Source organism: Mytilus trossulus, chromosome 4, assembly GCF_036588685.1.
Source record: "Mytilus trossulus isolate FHL-02 chromosome 4, PNRI_Mtr1.1.1.hap1, whole genome shotgun sequence".
NCBI lineage: Eukaryota > Metazoa > Mollusca > Bivalvia > Mytilida > Mytilidae > Mytilus > Mytilus trossulus.
In genome coordinates, this window is record NC_086376.1 from 9586665 (window position 1) to 9606892 (window position 20228).

The 20228-nt window shown below is 32.9% G+C and overlaps 1 protein-coding gene across 1 annotated transcript; it reads right to left on the bottom strand.

The window, feature by feature from the left end:
* Nucleotides 1–84: 84 nt before the first annotated feature.
* LOC134714620 (protein Hook homolog 1-like) lies at nucleotides 85–20161 on the bottom strand. The gene is made up of 10 exons (XM_063576011.1): nucleotides 19998–20161; nucleotides 17421–17506; nucleotides 16738–16854; nucleotides 15777–15942; nucleotides 10515–10616; nucleotides 5545–5635; nucleotides 3244–3418; nucleotides 2264–2332; nucleotides 1609–1696; nucleotides 85–707 (listed from the first exon to the last, which is right to left on the bottom strand). The coding sequence occupies exons 1-10, from the start codon at nucleotides 20077–20079 to the stop codon at nucleotides 694–696; spliced, it is 990 nt and encodes a 329-aa protein (XP_063432081.1). The 5' UTR covers nucleotides 20080–20161; the 3' UTR covers nucleotides 85–693.
* Nucleotides 20162–20228: the final 67 nt, after the last annotated feature.

Below are 20228 nucleotides of genomic sequence, written 5' to 3' on the forward strand. Positions count from 1 at the left end.
ACCCGAGAGGGTTTGTTTTTATTATATGTTGTTCCTAGAGCCATTATTTACAAAAGGGTGTTTCAGATTTCTGATAAAATGCATAGGTCAAATTTGACACCTTATCTAACATTATCTATTTTTATGTGGTAAGGATGTTTACACGAATTACAGATTTATGAGAGAATGGAATACGACAGCGATAATTTGAGACATCCCTTTGTAGCTCCTGCTGTATTGATTAAGATTTCGTTAAAATTTCCTGTAAAGTTTAAGAGATGAAAGAGCTAACTGCATTCAAGTGAACTGACCAAGATTTTGCCATTAATTGCATAATAATTCATTCCACAATGATTGCATAACAAAGATATTGAATTCATTTAGAGGATTTATCTTTTATTTATCTATATATACCTCTTTTATTTATTTATACGCAATCTTAAAAGTTAGAGCATTTTAAAGGTTGTAAATTGGAGATTGGAAGTAAAAAAACTCTTTGCTACCTGAAATAAGCACAACTTAATAAGACATTTATTTATCCAATATGTACCATGTACAATTATGATAATGAAATACATTGTATTGAAATTTATTGAGTGAAATAAAACGAACATATAATTTTCTCTTTTTTCGTCAGCGGGTTCATTACACTTTTTTTTATCAGCTGGTTCATGGCACGTTTTTTCGTCACTTGGTTCATGACACATTTGAAATTTATTTATCAGATCCTACAAATGAGAACAACGATTAGCATGTTAACTATTTTTTTTACAGCAAATAACATAGTTTTACTAATCATGATAGTCAGAATGTAAAAGACTTAAGGACACCCTTGTTCTATCTTCGTCTTCGGTTATACCTCGTACTGATTTTGTAAAATACTCTTGTTGAGAACATCTGATTCTGCTTCAGTGTCAATACTTTTTTATTTACATTTCGTTGTCATTTATTTGGAAAATAACAGTTTGAATCAAATCCTTACCAGTTTACTGAATGAAATTAATTACCACCAACAAAGCACCAAACTTAGATAAATTAAATATGTGTGATACAAAATATTTAGTGGTTGTGCAAGTTAGGAGCGGTTTTCTTTGTCCCTTGTCTTGTTCTGTCATCGATCCTTGTGTATTACCCATCAGCAAGACTCCAATAAGAAATATCGACGAAAAAAAAAACCCACCTGAATCTTTCCTTATCTTTCAATAAATAAACTCATCATAGATACCAGAATTGAAATTTTGTATTTACGCCAGATGCTAGACTCAAAAAAAGTTAAAAAGGCCAAATAAAGTACGAAGTTGAAGAGCATAGAAAAGTCGTTTACCCATCAGTCAATAAGATATATCTTCTGGCTTCAGTTCATTTTCATATGTAGGCAATTATATTAGGTGGAATAAAAAAAACCTAAATGATGAGGATTAAAATCATTAATTATCATTAGCGTTATCAATTTCTTTGATTTCAAACTGAGCTAGAGTATAAGTTTAACACTCTTGAACTAGTGACAATATGACAGATTATACATGAATATGAATGAATGAATGAATATTTTATTTGCGAAAGCATAAAAAAAATATGCTATGGCAATACATAAACAAGTATATAGAATATAGAATAAGGTAAACATACTCGTTTTGAACAACGATTTCTGGTAGTTCAGATCTGTAAAATCCTCAGTAAACAGGTCTTGTAGCTCCATGTTTGTATCATCTTCTATCTATAATTAAAAGTTTAGAATCTTCATAACGGTCAATATTGACTATGAAAATGGTTGGAGGTAAAATAAGGTAGTATGTGGTAATAAAATATATAATGTTTTTAAAATTTGCCAAAAAAGGTAGTGTATGTGTATAATATCATAATATCTATAGATAACCGTTCAGGTTTTTAAGTTTCAGGATGTAAGGATTAAATAGAAGAAAGCATTATGTGAACAGAAAGAAACCTAAAATAGAACATAAAAAAATTGCTCTTATCAAATGTTTTGAAAAAAATGGGATTACCCTCTTGTTACAATACAAAATAGAAAAAAATGGGATTACCCTCTTGTTACAATACAAAATAGAAAAAAATGGGATTACCCTCTTGTTACAATACAAAATAGAAAAAAATGGGATTACCCTCTTGTTACAATACAAAATAGAAAAAAGTGTACATTCCCTTTTTAAATTAAATTATCTTCTTCCAAAAGGCTACGTCAAAGATATTCTATATTTATAAAAATGAAAGGCTAGATGAAAACGAAACGACAGGGAAACTCAGAAATTTTGTGTCTATAACAGACCTGTTCACTGTTATTTCCATCAGATGAAAAATTGGACAGCTGGACACGATTTGAAACTGCAACTAAGTTCTGAAAGAGATTATGTATAATGAATTGATAAAACAACAGATGCATACGTCTGCCATATATGTTATACTAGAGATTAGGTGATAACCCATAAATAATGAAAAACGAAAACAATGGACACCAGTTCCTTTTTATTACCAGTGAAGTTATGGAAGAATACTACTACGAATCATCCATCACTCTAGTCCAATAAGTATATATATATATAAGGTCTTGAATGGCTATTTTATTTTGTTGCTTTGACGCCTTACTACGACAGGACTACCATCACTCTAAAAAATAATAAAAGCATGCACCTATTTTTTGGCATAAATCATTATGACTTTATAACTGTTATTTTTTAAGTCGCTTTTGAATAATACACATCCGAAGATAAAATTATATCATGATATTCTTCTATTGTGTTCTACATATCTGTCTATAGAAATTGATTCAATTGAATAATTGCAGACCTCATTGTTTACCTCCCTCAGATAAATATCTATGTACACACGTGTGTATGTGTGCCCAAAAACTGTTTCAATCGTCATCGCGATGTCGGTGTGAACAGAAATAAAAGCGTTTGTCGTTTCATTGACAAACTAAGCTAGAGAATATATAATAGAAAAATAAAGAATGCGGGGTTTCTATCAATGGCACAAAATCGATGTATTACATGCAGTGTCATGTGCAGAAAAATACCCACCAAAAACCCAACACCACACACACACAAAAGCAATGGAACAATGCTTTAATTGCTGTTCTTAATCTCAAAAGTTAGTGTTGCATTCGACACGATGGAGCTACAAAAACTCATTTCAATTCTAATGGTCGCTTTCAACAACAAGTTTCAGTGCAATATGTATGACGATAGAACAAAAATTAAAATACATGTAAAAATAAACTATATATGGCTTGTGTTTTTAAATTCTGACCTCTTGTTGCTTTTGTTCCTGTCGTCTCGTTTGTCGTTTGACGTCTTGTTGTTTTTGTCTCTCTTTTAATTGTCTCTGCCAACATAGCTGTTGAAGTCTACACATCTCCTTCTGTAAATCGTTACACATGTCTTCTAAATTCTCGTTCTTCAGAGTGTCTAACTGTTGCTGTAATCTGCACATTAAAATAGTTTATACTAATATGATATTATTTTTTTGTATAGGTAACATGTAATAAAGACTAATGCAGCTACGATTTGATTTTTAATTATTCTAAAATTTCATTTCATCCTAATCCCCACCCCTCCAACCTAAATTTTAAATGGTAGACTAGCTTCTTGATTTAAAAATACAACGCCAAGTGCATATAACAGGAATTCAAGAAAGACAACGTAATTACTATGTAAAGCATGTCATTCTTGGTCATTTGAGACTGATGATTATGTCTTTGCACTTTCATGAAACTGTTTCTGAGTATAATCTGAAAAAAATAAGACAATGTCTTTGCACTTTCATGAAACTGTTTCTGAGTATAATCTATAAAAAAGACAATAGCTTTGCATTTTCATTAAACTGTTTCTGAGTATAATCTATAAAAAAGACAATGTCTTTGCACTTTCATGAAACTGTTTCTGAGTACAATCCATAAAAAAAGACTATGTCTTTGCACTTTCATGAAACTGTTTCTGAGTATAATCTAAAAAAAAAAAAGACAATGTCTTTGCACTTTCATGAAAATGTTTCTGAGTATAATCTAAAACAAAAAGACCATGTCATTTGCAGATAGCACTTTATACTGGGTGTATTCAAGAAAAATAATGCCATATATGTTTGACATTGAATTTTGAGTATTTCAAACACACAAGGTCATTTAGATGAAGTATATTATTGTGTAAAATTAAAGAATCCAATGCCTTTCTAAGTAATTCGAATTCGGGAAAGACATGCTTCATTTTCATGTTACAAGTCCGAGTAGTTCAAGGAAGACCATATGACCGTCATTTGCATGTATTGTAACATGTTATTTTGGGTAATTTGAAAAAGACAGCGTCATTTGCATGTTACAAAACCAATGTATTCAAGAGGCACAATCATGATGATACTGCCATTTGCATGTAACATATTATTCTAAGTAATTCGAGAATCAAAGTATTACTTGCATGTTACAAGTCCGAGTTATTCAAGAAAGACAATGCGACTGTCATTTCCATGTAACATATTATTCTATGATAAGTTATTCGAGAAAGACAGCACCATTCGTATTTTAAAAGTCCGAGTAATTCAAGAAAGATAAATTATCTGTCAGTTGCAAGTAACATGATTATGCTATTCTAAGTAATTTGAGAAAGACAGCATCATTTGTATGTGAAAAGTCCGAGTTATTCAAGAAAGACAATGTGACTGTCATTGGCATGAAACATGTTATTTTAAGAAATTCGAGAAAGACATGCGTCATTTGCATGTTACAAGTTCGATAAATTCAAGGAAGACAATGTCATGTATTTTGTTCACACATTTTAGTCAATATTATGCAATTCTATGCGACTGTCATACAATTGAGAGATATAGCTAGTTCTATTACAAGATTAAATTCACCATTTCTACATATAGAAATGCCTGAATATGACAGTTGTTTTCCATTTGTTATGGACATTCCATTTTGAATTTTCCTTGGAGTTTCTGTTTTCATGTATTATGTAAATCTCTGAATTAAAGAAAGTAAATATCAGCATGTAAAATATTATTATTATGTCAGAGTAATTCGAAAACGGCAGCGTTATTTTCATGTAACAAATTCGAGTAATTGAAAAAAGGCAATGTAATGTGTATATGTTACAGTAAATAGGTGAAATTAGGAATTACATGTAATCCCCAATGCACTTAGTAAATACAGTATATACATCTGGGTGATCCAAGCAAGACCACTTCATTTGCATGTAAAAACTACAAGTAATTAAAAAAATTCTAATTCGTTTTCGTTATGATGAAGTGTGTAAATCTTGGTAATTCAAGAAAGAAGATGCCAGTAGTATGCTATAACATATAACTCTGAGTAATTTGATAAAGACAGTGAGATGCAATTTTGACTAGATCTCCATCTGTAAAGCACAGAAGACTGAAAGCAAAACAATAATAAATTGTTTGGTTGTCAACTCGCAGTGAATTTATCAGTGGCAACCATAAGTAAAAAGAAAAATTGGAATTATAATGATGAGATTTACATTCATTGAAAAGGAATGATCATTTATGCAAATCCGGCCAATCCACTGTTTAAAACATTCCCTTGCACAAACTACTCACTTGACAAATTCTGGAGTGGTGATTGGGGAAATCAACAAATTTTCTTTATCTTCTGTCCATCGAATCTCATCTTGTAACTTGCCACTGAGATCTGAAACACACACAAAAAGTTAATCTACAATATTTCAATATTTTGATGTGAACAAATAATTTTAATTAATATACAAAGTATCTAAAACGTGTAACCTAAGTTCAGTTTCATCAATCATACAATTCTTATTAACCACCTTAAGGCGATTCAATTAATAAAAGTAGTGCGTAGGAATTTTGTTCAGTTCAATATACAAAGTTAAAAGAAGATATAATAGAGGGATAAAAGAATTCATAAGTCCATGTTTTCTTGCAAAATGAAGGCAACAGCAGTATACCGCTATTCGAAAATCATACATCGGTTGAGAGAAAACAAATCCGGGTTACAAACTAAAACCGAGGGAACACATTTATGATCAGAGGAACGGGTATTTCTATGGCCCGGCTTAAATAAATTTACCATTGAGACCTGAAGAATATCATTTGTTCAGATTTATGCGGAAGGTTCTCTTTTATCTCGACAAATATCTCCCAATGTGAGTTTCATCAGCATGACAAATATTTGAACGTTTCAGTACTGGGCTTCATTGGATAGGATGAATGATTGAGGGTATCATGTATCGCATTTTAGATTATATTTTGATAGTCGAGGGAACTATATGAAAGTTATCTCAAACATTATTTGGATGTTTTTAATAAAATATGTGTACCTGGCTCCAGACAAAACTGTAGGCACAGCTCATTGCTTAACTTTTTGGGGAATGGAATTGGATATGGATGAGCTGCTTAACTTTTTGGGGAATGGAATTGGATATGGATGAGCAAGAAACACGTTTGCCATCTGATATATTATCTAAATGAAGTAAGTTAATTTAATATCGTTTAAGAAGGAACAGGTGACATTACGTGAAATACAGTCCCTTTGCGGTCTCCTTAATTTTGCCTGTCAACTAGTCCTCCTTGCAGGGCTTTTTTAGGGGATTATATGAAATAACCAGGACGTTAACAAAATCTCATCACACGGCTAAACTGACCATGGGGTGCAAAAGTGATTTATTGATATGGAAAATCTTTTAAGAACACTTCATTTGGAAATGTTTCTTTATCGACGAAAGAATAGTTTCAAATGATGTTGTTCAGTTGTACTCTGAGGCATCGTGTTTTTATGGATATGGCGCAGCTCTTGGACAGTCTTGGTTTTATGGGGAATGGAATGAGCAATGTTTATGTCAAAACATAACTGTGAAGGAGTTGTATCTATGTTTTTGCAATTGAAGTTTGTGGAATCAGATGACAAATAAATCTATTTGAATCAGGGGCGGATCCAGGATTTCCAGTTAGGGGGGGAAGGGGGGGGGCAAGTTTTTATTTTTGCCGAGCGGAGCGATGCGAAAAAAAATTTGGAGGTTTTTTTTAGGTAAAATTATTGAAATACTTTTCTAAAGGGGTGAAATGTAGATATCTCGAACTATTGTGTGTTAAAATTAGCGAAGAATTGAAGTTTCAAGCTGAAAGCGCCTTAATCTACACCTGACAACAATCTACAGATAGACGGGCGGACAGACGGACGCAAAGTAAGACGAGACAGATCACAATTGCTCACCTGGCCAATATATTTTTCATACGAAAAGTTCCTCTTTTACCAGTGATTTTAAATTGTCCTTTCATACTGTTTTTTACTTTTTTGATTTTCGGAGGTCGTGCCAGACTTTACTGTGTTCGCCACGAACAAATAAAATCAGAATGGAATGCAAAATTACTCAGTTATATTTATTTTCTTGGCACCCCAAGCATACAGTAATACGGTACATAATTCGGCTTAATATTTAGGTTGCAAGTGAGAAATAATATAGACACAGAGAAACAAATTAATAAACGAACCTTTCGCTTGAAACAGTACTTCTATCTTTTATTACGGATATTATAAAAGAATCTCACCTGCCGACTGTTTTCTTGACCGTGTCATGATGAAATTATGAAAGTGAGTAAGGGGTGTTTTGGAACTTCGATTATCAAACAAATTGATTATAAAAACCGCAAATACATTGTAACATTTTTAGCTCACCTGGCCCGAAGGGCCAAGTGAGCTTTTCTCATCACTTGGCGTCCGTCGTCCGTCGTCGTCGTCGTCGTCCGTCGTCGTTAACTTTTACAAAAATCTTCTCCTCTGAAACTACTGAGCCAAATTAAACCAAACTTGGCCACAATCATCATTGGGGTATCTAGTTTTATAAATGTGTGGCGTGACCCGCCAAACAAACCAAGATGGCCGCCATGGCTAAAAATAGAACATAGGGGTAAAACGCAGTTTTTGGCTTATAACTCAAAAACTAAAGCATTAAGAGCAAATCTGACATGGGGTAAAATTGTTTATCAGGTCAAGATCTATCTGCCATGCAATTTTCAGATGAATCGGACAACCCGTTGTTGGGTTGCTGCCACTGAATTGGTAATTTTAGGGAAATTTTGCTGTTTTTTGTTATTATCTTGAATATTATTATAGATAGAGATAAACTGTAAACAGCAATAATGTTAAGCAAAGTAAGATTTACAAATAAATCAACATGACCAAAATGGTCACTTGACCCCTTTAGGAGTTATTGCCCATTTAAGTCAATTTTTAACCATTTTTCGTAAATTTTATATATCTTTTACAAAAATCTTCTCCTCTGAAACTGCTGGGCCAAATTAAACCAAACTTGGCCACAATCATCATTGGGGTATCTTGTTTATAAAATGTGTGGCGTGACCCGCCAAACAAACCAAGATGGCCACCATGGCTAAAAATAGAACATAGGGGTAAAACGCAGTTTTTTACTTATAACTCAAAAACCAAAGCATTCAGAGCAAATCTAACATGAAGTAAAATTGTTTATAAGGTCAAGATCTATCTGCCCTGAAATTTTCAGATGAATCGGACAACCCGTTGTTGGGTTGCTGCCACTGAATTGGTAATTTTAGGGAAATTTTGCTGTTTTTGGTTATTATCTTGAATATTATTATAGATAGAGATAAACTGTAAACAGCAATAATGTTAAGCAAAGTAAGATTTACAAATAAGTCAACATATCCAAAATGGTCAGTTGACCCCTTTAGGAGTTATTGCCCTTTTAAGTCAATTTTTAACCATTTTTCGTAAATTTTATATATCATTTACAAAAATAATCTCCTCTGAAACTGCTGGGCCAAATTAATCCAAACTTGGCTACAATCATCTTTGGGGTATCTAGTTTAAAAAATGTGTGGCATGACCCCCCAGACCAACCAAGATGGCCACCATGGCTAAAAATAGAACATAGAGGTTAAACACAGTTTTTTACTTATATCTCAAAAACCAAAGCATTTAGAGCAAATCTGACACGGGGTAAACTAGTTTATCAGGTCAAGATTTATCTGCCCTGAAATTTTCAGATGAATCAGAGAACCCGTTGTTGGGTTGCTGTTCCTGAATTGGTAATTTTAAGGAAATTTTGCTGTTTTTGGTTATTATCTTGAATATTATTATAGATAGAGATAAACTGTAAACAGCAATAATGTTCAGCAAAGTAAGATTTACAAATAAGTCAACATGACCAAAATGGTCAATTGACCCCCTAAGGAGTAATTGTCCTTTATAGTCAATTTTCATAAAATTTGTAAATTTTTACTACCGGTAACATTTTCCACAGAAACTACTGGGCCAAGTTCATTATAGATAGTGATCATTGTAAGCAGCAGGAATGTTCAGTAAAGTAAGATGTACAAACATATCACCATCACCAAAACACAATTTTGTCATGAATCATGCATCTGCTTCCTTTGTTTAATATTCACATAGACCAAGGTGAGCGACACAGGCTCTTTAGAGCCTCTAGTTTTAACTGTAACTTCTAAAAACATAATATATTTGTCATCAAACGGAGCTCCGCGTTTGAAACTTTCCTTTGAAATTATTTATAGAACTTTAATAAAGCGTAGGTCAGTTGATTAGTAATCGCGTTGATTCTGTTAAACTGACTGTTTAATAATACTTTGAATGTTAAAAAAGATTGAATAATCTCTTCTGATATTTAAATATGTTGAAGTCAACCCATGCTTTGCAAATTTTAGGGGGGGGGGGGGGGCGCACGCCCGCCACGCCCCCGCCTAAATCCGCCCCTGTGAATAATTGTGACAATGAGGCTTTAGTGAATAAGCAATCCAGCACTGAAAAAAATGTAATGTGTTTTTTTTTATTTGACTGGTTTTGTAATCTCTACAAATAGTGCTTTGTTTTCTGCCATTCATTTAGCAGGCAAGTTGAATATTTAAAGTGACGCACTTTACCGTTTACAGATTTCCAAGTTCCGGAAACTAATGCCGGATGCAGACCCAGGGCATACACTCATACCTCACCTACCAATTTTACCAGATTAAATAAGAAAACAATTTAATACGATATGGGCAGACTTATTGCAGATTTGTATTTCTCATGCAAGTATAACAGACTCTGCAGTATCAATATCCATTCATTAGCACATTGTCACTATATTTGGCTTCATTACATGCAAAGGGTACAGCTCCCGCTAAAATGTCAACATGTGACTCAGCTATAAGTTATTGGTACAAAATTGATAATGTATCAGATCCCACTGCATGATTCTTTTTAATTTAAGGCGATGAAAAAACCGTTGCACTTTTTATGGCAGATTACCTATAACAATCTCCATATTAAGAGAGACTAGTCACAGTATTGAACATGTTTAACATTATATGCACAAATTCATTTTACCAAACATTATTCAAAGCAATGTACACTGTTGCATTTTTTGCATTTTTACGAGTCGGTTAAATGACTGAGAGATCTGTTAATACTAAATCATCACATTATAACATCATACGGCTGTTAACAATAGCAAAACCCATACCACATAGTAAGCTATAAATAGCACATATTAAGACTAGTTAGGATAAATATTCACCATGTAGCATTCTTTCTAGTTTGATCTTCTCTTCGTCGAAACATTGAAGCTCCTTGTTAAGTTCAGATACCATCTTTTTCTTATCTTCATAAACTTGACTATCTGTAGAAAATAAATAACTAGAAAGATTCTGTGTACGAAGAATATCCTAAAAATTTCACATTGAATCTCCTTAAATACCGGTGAATAATTGTTCTTTAATATGCGCATCATACAAACTCAACGCCGAAAAAATATTAAAATAAAACAAGTCTACAAAAGACAACAGAAAAAAACATCTTACTGCGCAACATAAATCCCAAAAAAACTCAGGGTGGTCTCAGGGTCCCGAAAAAGGGTTGGCTGATTCTGCTTCAAGTGATACCTATCGTACTAGTATTAAGTTTGATTAAATCCAAGTCTTAACTCATCTTAACTATATAAACATGTGGCTGATAACAATGTTCTTGGTCATATTATGCAATACATCACAACAATTGATAGCCGGCTTAGTAATTTAGAAAATATGGACAAAAAAATCGATAAATTGGAAAGTTTTTGTGAAAATATGGAGAACTTGTATATTCGAGTTAAAAAAACTGAAACCGGTATTGAAACCCTAACTTCACAGATGACTGAAGTACAAGATATATGCGTTTCTCATAAAATAAAACTTGACGAGTTATGTGTAGGGAAGGATGCCATGTGGGTTTCTATTGCCGCTGGTGGGGCAGGTAGTCCAGGCAAAGGGTCTAAAATTAAAAATGAACTAGACAAAATACAAAAACAAAACGAAGAACTGAAATCAACCGTGACAGATTTGCAATGTGAATCTCTGAAACAAAACTTGGTGTTCTACGGAGTCGTTGACCAACCGGGTGAAAACACAGACAGTCTATTGAAAGGATTTATCCGTTCTGAAATTAACATAAAAAGTGATATTAAATTTGTTAATGTTAGACGCATCAACAGCAAATTCAAACCACGTCCCATAATTGCATCGTTTGAAAGTTTGAAAGACCGGGAAAACGTGCGCCGTTCAGCTTATAAATTAAAGGGAACTCCGTTCAGCCTGAGTGAGCAGTACCCATCAGATATTCTTGTTAAACGGAACAGGTTAATTCCAATTTTAAAAGAAGCCCGAAGTCAAAATGTCAAGGCGGTGTTGATCAAGGACAAGCTTTACATTGATAATGATGTTTTCGACCCTTTAAAACACAAGCAATTCATAAAGGAGACAACCTTGGCATTTCCGAGTGGTGCTAGTACGTGGAATTCGAAGACAAAGAGCACAGTTGGTAGTAACGACAATGACCCAGGCCCCGATAGCAGTATGGCTGAGAAGGAAGACTAGGATAGCGTTGAAGGACTTCCAACTAGTGTTTTATCTAACATTTGTACTGATAGTTTAAAATTTATATCGTGGAATATTAATGGTGTTTTACAAACAAAACTTGATGATAAAGCATTTGTAAATTTTTTATGTACATATGATCTTGTTTTTCTTACAGAATGTTGGTTTGAAACAGAATTTTCATTTCATTTGCCTGATTATAAATGTCATTTATTCCCTCGATTGAAAGCTAAATCTATTCAGGGAGGAGGTATTGTTATTTTGATTAAAAAATGTTTTTCTGCTGTTAATGATATTGAAACTTGTATTTTAGACTCTATTGTATGGTTGAATATTAAGCAGGGTATATTAACCATAGACAAATCTGTATACATTGCTTGTATTTATATTCCCCCAGTTAAATCTAAATACTATAAGTTATATGATTGTGATTTATACAATGAGTTAGAAAATAGCATTGAGTTATACTCTGAAATTGGTCACGTTTTTATTATTGGGGATTTGAATGGTCGAACTGGGACGTTAGTCGATTTTGTGGAAAAGGATGATATTCATTTTACTGTAAAGAACCAAATTTGTGGCGCTTTTGAATATTTAGCCGATAGTGTTCTCCCGAAAAGAGTCAATCCTGATTTAAATACAAACAGTTATGGATCTAAAATAATTAGTATGTGTAAATCCTCAGGCTTAAGGATAGTGAATGGTAGGCACAAAAACGGATTTTCAAATTGGAAAAGGATGATATTCATTTTACTGTAAAGAACCAAATTTGTGGCGCTTTTGAATATTTAGCCGATAGTGTTCTCCCGAAAAGAGTCAATCCTGATTTAAATACAAACAGTTATGGATCTAAAATAATTAGTATGTGTAAATCCTCAGGCTTAAGGATAGTGAATGGTAGGCACAAAAACGGATTTTCAAATGACTTTACATATTGTGGCCCTATTGGTATGAGCGATCTGGATTACTTCATTGTACCTTCGTTTTATTTCCCGAATATAAACCAGTTAATTGTGTCAAACTTTACAACTTATTCGGACCATGCATTTTTACATTTAGAACTGAATCTATTTAACACCATGCGAAACCCAGGCAAATGCTCAGATGCCATGGAAGATACAGAACGTCGTGTTAAATACAAATGAAAAGATCAATTTAAAGAACAGTGTACTGAGTGTATTCGTATCAATATGGACAATATCATTCGTTTACAGAACCGTATAAACTTTGAAAATCAAAATTCTCTTGATAAATCGCTGAGCAATTTTACATGTATGATAGAGGACATTATGTCGCCTTTCTTTAAAACGATGCCTTATGTTAACAATAAGCCGTATAAACCAGATAAGTATTTCGACAAACCTTGGTTCAACACACGATGCAAGGAACTTTATCGATGTTATATCGACTATCTACATGTTTTCAATCGTTCAAAATCAATTGTAAACCATACAAACTTAATTTGTGCAAAGAGGGAATATAAAGTTATGGAACGTCGTCTTAAGCGAGAATACCAACGTATAGAGGGTAATGCAATGGACTTTTTGAAATATAGTAACCCAAAACTGTTTTATTCTAAATTTAGGAAAAGGACCGAAAAGAAAAATAATGTACCGTTACAATCTTTCTTTGAACACTTTAAAAAATTGTCGTCTGTTAATATAGACAATACATGTGACGAAGATTTATTTAATAACACTGCTGGTGATTGTGTATATCCTGAACTTGATGAAGTGATTACAGAGGAGGAGATTTTAAAAGCCATTCGCAATTTAAAGCGCAATAAAAGTCATGGGGTAGACGGTATATTGAATGAATATTTTATAGAGTATAAAAGATGTGTTTATGCCAACATTAGTCAAGGTTTTCAATGGTATTTTACAGTCCGGTATATTTCCTACTAGCTGGGCCATTGCTATACTTGTGCCTATTTTCAAGAAAGGAAACGAAGACGATCCAAATAACTATAGAGGTATAAGTCTTGTAAGTAATTTCGCAAAATTATTTACTTCCGTATTAAATCAACGTTTGATGAACTGGTCCGATTCTTTTGATGTCATTACTGACGCCCAGTTCGGCTTTCGCCCAGGTTATGGAACTGTAGATGCAATTTTTGCCCTAATTTCTGTAATTTTTAAGTCCCTATCAGCAAACAAACGTCTTTATTGTTGTTTTGTTGATTACACAAAAGCATTCGATACTGTTCAAAGGCTAATGCTATGGTATAAATTATCACAAATTGGTATTCAAGGTAAACTTTTAACTGTAATTAAATCTATGTATACTAATGTGTCTACTTGTGTATGTGTTGATGGTTTTAATTCTGAATACTTTACCAATGAATTGGGCTTGATGCAGGGAGAGGTGTTATCTCCCATACTTTTTTCATTATATGTTAACGATTGTGAAATGGCTTTCATAAATAGTAATGCCATACCATATGAGATGAAAGAATTGAATTTATTTTTACTTATGTATGCTGGTGACATGGTTATTTTCTCAGAATCTGTTTTGGGGTTACAAAATATGCTTGATACATTATATGAGTATACATCAAAATGGTCTTTGAGTGTTAATATTGAAAAAACTAAAATTGTTGCAATTAGGAAAGGTGGAAGAGTTCATGTTGATGAGAAATGGTATTATGATAATAAGGAAATTGAAGTTGTTGATAATTTTACTTACCTTGGTGTACTTTTAAATTTTAATGGCAAATATAATATGTTACAACAGAAATTGTCAGAACAAGGTAGAAAAGCAATGTTTGCTTTAAGAAGAAATGTGAAAAGTATGTGTTTAAACTATGTAACTTTGTTATCACTGTTTGATACCTTTATAAATTCTTTATTGAGTTATGCAAGCAAAATATGGGTTGCACATAAAGCCCCTGCAATAGAGAGAGTCCACATGACCTATTGTAAAAATATACTTGGTGTTAAGTTGTCTACTAACAATGTAATGATATATCAAGAACTAGGTAGATTGCCTCTTATTTTCGCGAGAAAATGTAAGATTTTCAAATATTGGTTTAAATTGCTAAATACTTCAAACTGTATATTGAAAAATTGTTATAACTACTTATATTGTGAATTAGAGAGATGTCCAAATAATAAGTGTAACTGGCTGTATTTTATAAAGAACGAACTTCTTCTTATTGGTTTAGGTGATGTATGGTATAGCCAAAACTTTATTTGTGACTTACCTGATGTATATTTTGCTGTCATAAAGCAACGTTTGTACGATTGTCTAAAACAAGAACTTGATGCTCAGTTGTATATGTCTCCAAAATGTTCTAATTATAAATATATGTTAGATAATTTTTGTCTGCAATTTTATTTATGCAAATCAATTCCAAATGTTTACAAAAAATGTATTACAAAAATAAGATTAAGTAGCCACAACTTAGCTATAGAAAATGGAAGATTTTATGGTATAGCAAGAAATAATAGAATATGTACTTTTTGTAAAAATGATATAGAGGATGAGTTTCATTTCATCCTCAAATGTCCACGTTTTCAAGGTTTTAGAACAATTTATATTAAGCCATTTTATTGGAAAAAAACGTCGATGTACAAATTTATTAAACTGATGAGTACTAATAATGTAAAAGAATTGTGTAATTTAGGTAAATTTATATTTAGATCTTTTAAGCTTAGATCCGAAATGTTAAAATAATGTTTGTTTATTCTACAACACCTTCTGCTGTCACATAGTCTGTGTTTATGTATGTATTATATGTATTATTGATGTTGATATAATTGTATACTTATAGTTTATATAGACTTTGGTAATAAAGATATATATGTGGGGGGAAAAACCACACACACATTCAACTGATGTTATTTAACAAATGGATAAAAAAAACAAAAAAAAGAATCAAAGAGCAAACATTGTCTTATTTTTCATGTTGTATGTGATTGATATCTGACCTCGTCTGAGACAATTATGTTTCTCCTTTAAGCTCGCTATCTCTTGTCTGGCTTCCCGTTCTCTGATAGACTGGCCATTGCTAATTAAACTATAGTCAATGGCAAATTCTTCCACCTCAGAGCAAAACATATCTGTGTCATTGTTTTTCTTTGACAAGACTTCAGCCTGAAAAAGAGTCAAACAGTACATTTTGCGTTCAAACTTTGAGAATGTTTAAACAGAACGATAGGACTTGTGATGATTTAAATGGCAACCTAAAAATAGATGTCGATACGTGAAACTGGTCATTTAATTGATTGCTGTTTAATGTGCAGTAACAAATAGTAAATGCACATTCGTTAAATTTTATATGAATACACACTGTCTTTACAAGAAGGGTGCTAGGCGTGTGTGCTTGGTGGAGAAGAAGCAAAACACATGTTTAAAAAAAATCGTGTGACTTAATTGTGGATCGAATCAACGACTTCATGCACTCGAAGTGATTATGCAATCACGAGACAATTGCCAGGGTGCTTATTGAAGTTGAGACTCCTAAAAACGATAGCACAGCCAACTACTACATTGTAATACTAGTAGTATACATTTTACGTATTTGCTTATATGCGTATTTAAAATCTTGCTAATCATTTAATGTATGCTACAATAACGGATACAATTGCTTTATGCTTATTTTAAACTAATTTAAACGCTTTTGATCGATCAAAAACTTTGAGCCAATTTTTGGAATAAAAATGTTCTTTTGATATAGTTAAGATATACATGTAAGCTATGGTTGAAATATTAGCAAAAACAAAAGGTCTTGAAGACAAAAATGAACATATCATTAGAAAACTATGTATGTTGTACAAGACTGTAATTGATTGTTTTCTTTATTTACATTTGGCTTATACGATTACCCCACCCTTTTTCATATTTTTTGTTGGATAACCAGAAGAAGAACGAAACACTTCAGTTACCTACCATTTCGTTTCTCAGATCCTCGGATTCCTGTTTCAGTATATCTAATTGTTCACCAAGTGTTTTTTGCTTGTTCTGTAACATTTTACAGGTAATTTCATCCTCATTCATTTGCTGTACCTACAAATAATGATACCATATTATATTTCTTTTTTAATTCTGAAAGAGGTTTTCGTAAAATTTGCTTAGCTTTTAAAAACTTACAAATTTGCAAAACAAATTTGCACATCGAAAAGTTAAGTCAGTTATTTACCAAACTATTGAATCACAACAGAGATCGTTGAATTATATATCCAAAAATATGACTCATTTTCAAAAAGCATGAAAAATCTGATTCTAAAATAAGCATATATTTGGGTTGAAAATAGCTAAAACATGTTACCCGAATTTCGACGTAAGTGGAAGATTTGAGTTCACAACCACTCAAAGTTCTTTGACCTTCGCCTTAGTCAATTGAAACTGAAATACCTCTCATCTAGAAGTCATTTTAACAATGGCGCATCCAGCGGTCAACATACAGTCTTACATTAATAAAGATGACATTAGAGGGTCAACATATTCGTAAGCAATAGGACACTTAGAGATCAACATATATTCTTGTTCAACAGCCAAGAGCTATACCTAGTTTCTTCGTCCTTTGCAGTAAAATATTAACAAAAGTGCGTTCGGTAATCAACAATGTATACCTTGGTAGCTAATTGTCCATGTAAACAGACACATTCCCTCTCTGCCTCTTGTGTCTTTTCTTTGAATTTCTGAACATTACATTTTACTGCAATAGATATATTATGCATGGAAATCACAATACGATAAATAGATTTTTATTTAAATGTGTCTTTTCTCTCAATACCTGTTCTGTTCTAGATCTGACATATAAATAACCAAGTAAAAATAATATAAAAAAAAAGAAAAAGAACATATTGAAAACCAAAACATTTTCAAAATTGAAGTTTTGAGCTATCTTTGATCATTTATGACTTGGAAGCGCCCCCCCCCCCCCCCCCTTTTTTTCTTTTTAGAAAAGGTTGGTCATTTAAGGAATCCCTGAAACGTGACGGGAGCGAGGTTTCCTCTTAGGCAGCCAGTGGAACCCACTTATGAACATTTCTGGATCTGCCACTGAAACATGATTAAGATGATATAACTGTTCTTGGGAGTTCACGAACGACTAACTGCCTATGGTAAGCCGAAAATAGGATAGTTTGACGCATGATAGATACTGAAAGATGCGATGGCCGGTACATTTACATAGTTGATGGCAAGGCCGTAACTAGGTATCTTATTTAGTGAGGCAAAATATTTGAGCCGAGCGAAGCGAGGCGAAATTTTTTTTTGGAGGTTCTAAATGAATGGTGCAAAATCCTGCATTCTAGGCATTTTTAGAGAGTTTGATAATGTTTTGAATTTGGACACTTTTTATATAATTTTTTCATATTTTAAGACTTTTACTAACAACAAATTTTTTAACAAATTTATTTCAATTTATATGTAAGATAATCATCCAAATATCACTGATTTTAGTCTGCTGCCAGAACATAGAACAAACATCGATTCAGTAGAGTTTGCCAAATTTTTCTATGGCCGTTTCAGTCAAATCGTTTCAGAACCATAAATTTGGTTTGCTGGTATCCTTATCGCGTTGAACATGAAGCATGGCAAGACGCACAATCTCTCGCCAATCATGCATGCTCTTTTCCAAGTTTTCAGTCATTTCAGGGCATGCAGTCTGTTTCTAAAAGTAGTACAATATCATCAACACAATTATCAAATTGTGTCTTCTTCCAATTCATTCTCCATCAGCAATTTGGTAGCAGCATCGGTAGTAACAGTTTTGTTTGCAAAGGGGAATTAAGCTTCTTTGTATGCACCATCATAAAGTCGCAGTTACAAAATATTAAATTCACTTTTATGCTGACAGAAAATATAGACAAACAAGGGATAGAATGAGATAAGATACATGTATATGACTCTATTTATAGAGTAAGTATATATGATATGGGTACAGGGGAATTGGAATGGAGTTTTTGACGTTTACATGTAAGTCCGTAATTAAATTATTTCTGGAAATAGTTCAGGTGGTATTTCAGTTCCAGAATCTATAAATTTAGGGGTTGGGGTGTCCGATTCAGAAACCCCGAATACAAAGAAAAGAAAAGTTTCGTAGTCCCGAATAAGTAAAGACAATATCCTTAGGATGTACCATTCCTCAATAATATGAAATTGAAATATGGGTTATTCTTTCAATTTTTAAGGTTATACGAAACATGGATACAAATTAATCCTTGCATGTTTCATATTATTTATATTTTATTTATCTGTAAAGAGAAAGATTAAAGTTAGTGACATGAATAAGCAGACAGGACTGCCCCTTGCAATGCCCAGTACTTGATACGTCAAAAGTTGGTGAAACGGAGAAATGAATACACAGACAGGATTGCCCCCTTCCGAAGACCAGTACTTGATTTGTCAGTCTACATATCGTTTTTGGATTGCTCCAATGAAGTCATATGCAATACTCAGACTCTGTTCACCAAAAAAATAGTTTGCTCTTTCTACAAGACCCTGTTTTGAACAAGAGATCCATGATGATTATCGTTACTACCGTAGGTTAATGTAATCGGGGAAACAGCACACGTTGAGATGCTGAGATATAGGGTAGGAAGAATAGTTTAAAAGGATGGAATGATGACAAGTTATAGAAATTAAGTTTGAGACAGAACAACAAATGACTATTATATTTATACATTGTATAAAAAAAATCAGTTTCGAATTTTTAGTAATTTGCCTCACTTGCCTCGAGGGTAGTTACGGCCTTGTTAAATCAGATGGTAAAATATCTGTCCAAAAAGTTTTAATCCACTAACGCTTCTACATATTCTTAGTTATAGTCAAGAGATTATATTGTATCATGGTGGTTGTCATTTAAAATATCACACAATTTTTAATTCGAAAGTTGGCCGGAGCAGCCTGTGTGAGACATATGACATTGTACGAACATGTAAAAAAATCATTTCTGTAGCGCATTATCGAGCACTGGTCAGGGGAGTCTATACTTTGTTGGCCGCTCAGACTGATCGGAGACTGATACTACTATATATTGTGTTTTAGTAGTCTCAGCAGGAGTCAACAATCAAAACTCAAATATGATCAAGTATATGTAATTAGTATACAAACCATACAACTAAATGACATTACTCTTTAGGACCCTTTCAAATAGCGCAAGAGGGGTAGTAGTCATAGACACAAACAAAATGTATATTTACTTTCGTTAAGGAAACTTCTTCTCTCCTGGGCTTTACGTTCTGTGTGAATTATTTGTTCAAAAAGATCATCTAAGGACGTCATTGCAATATGAACTTGGAGTATTTTTGTATTTCGTAACAAAAATACTTGTTTCTAGTTCTTTTTGTTTCTTTATATTATAACTGATTTTCTCGTATTTTTCAAGCGTTTTAGTGACAGATACGAAAGGGTTTTTCCCAGACTTTCGGAAT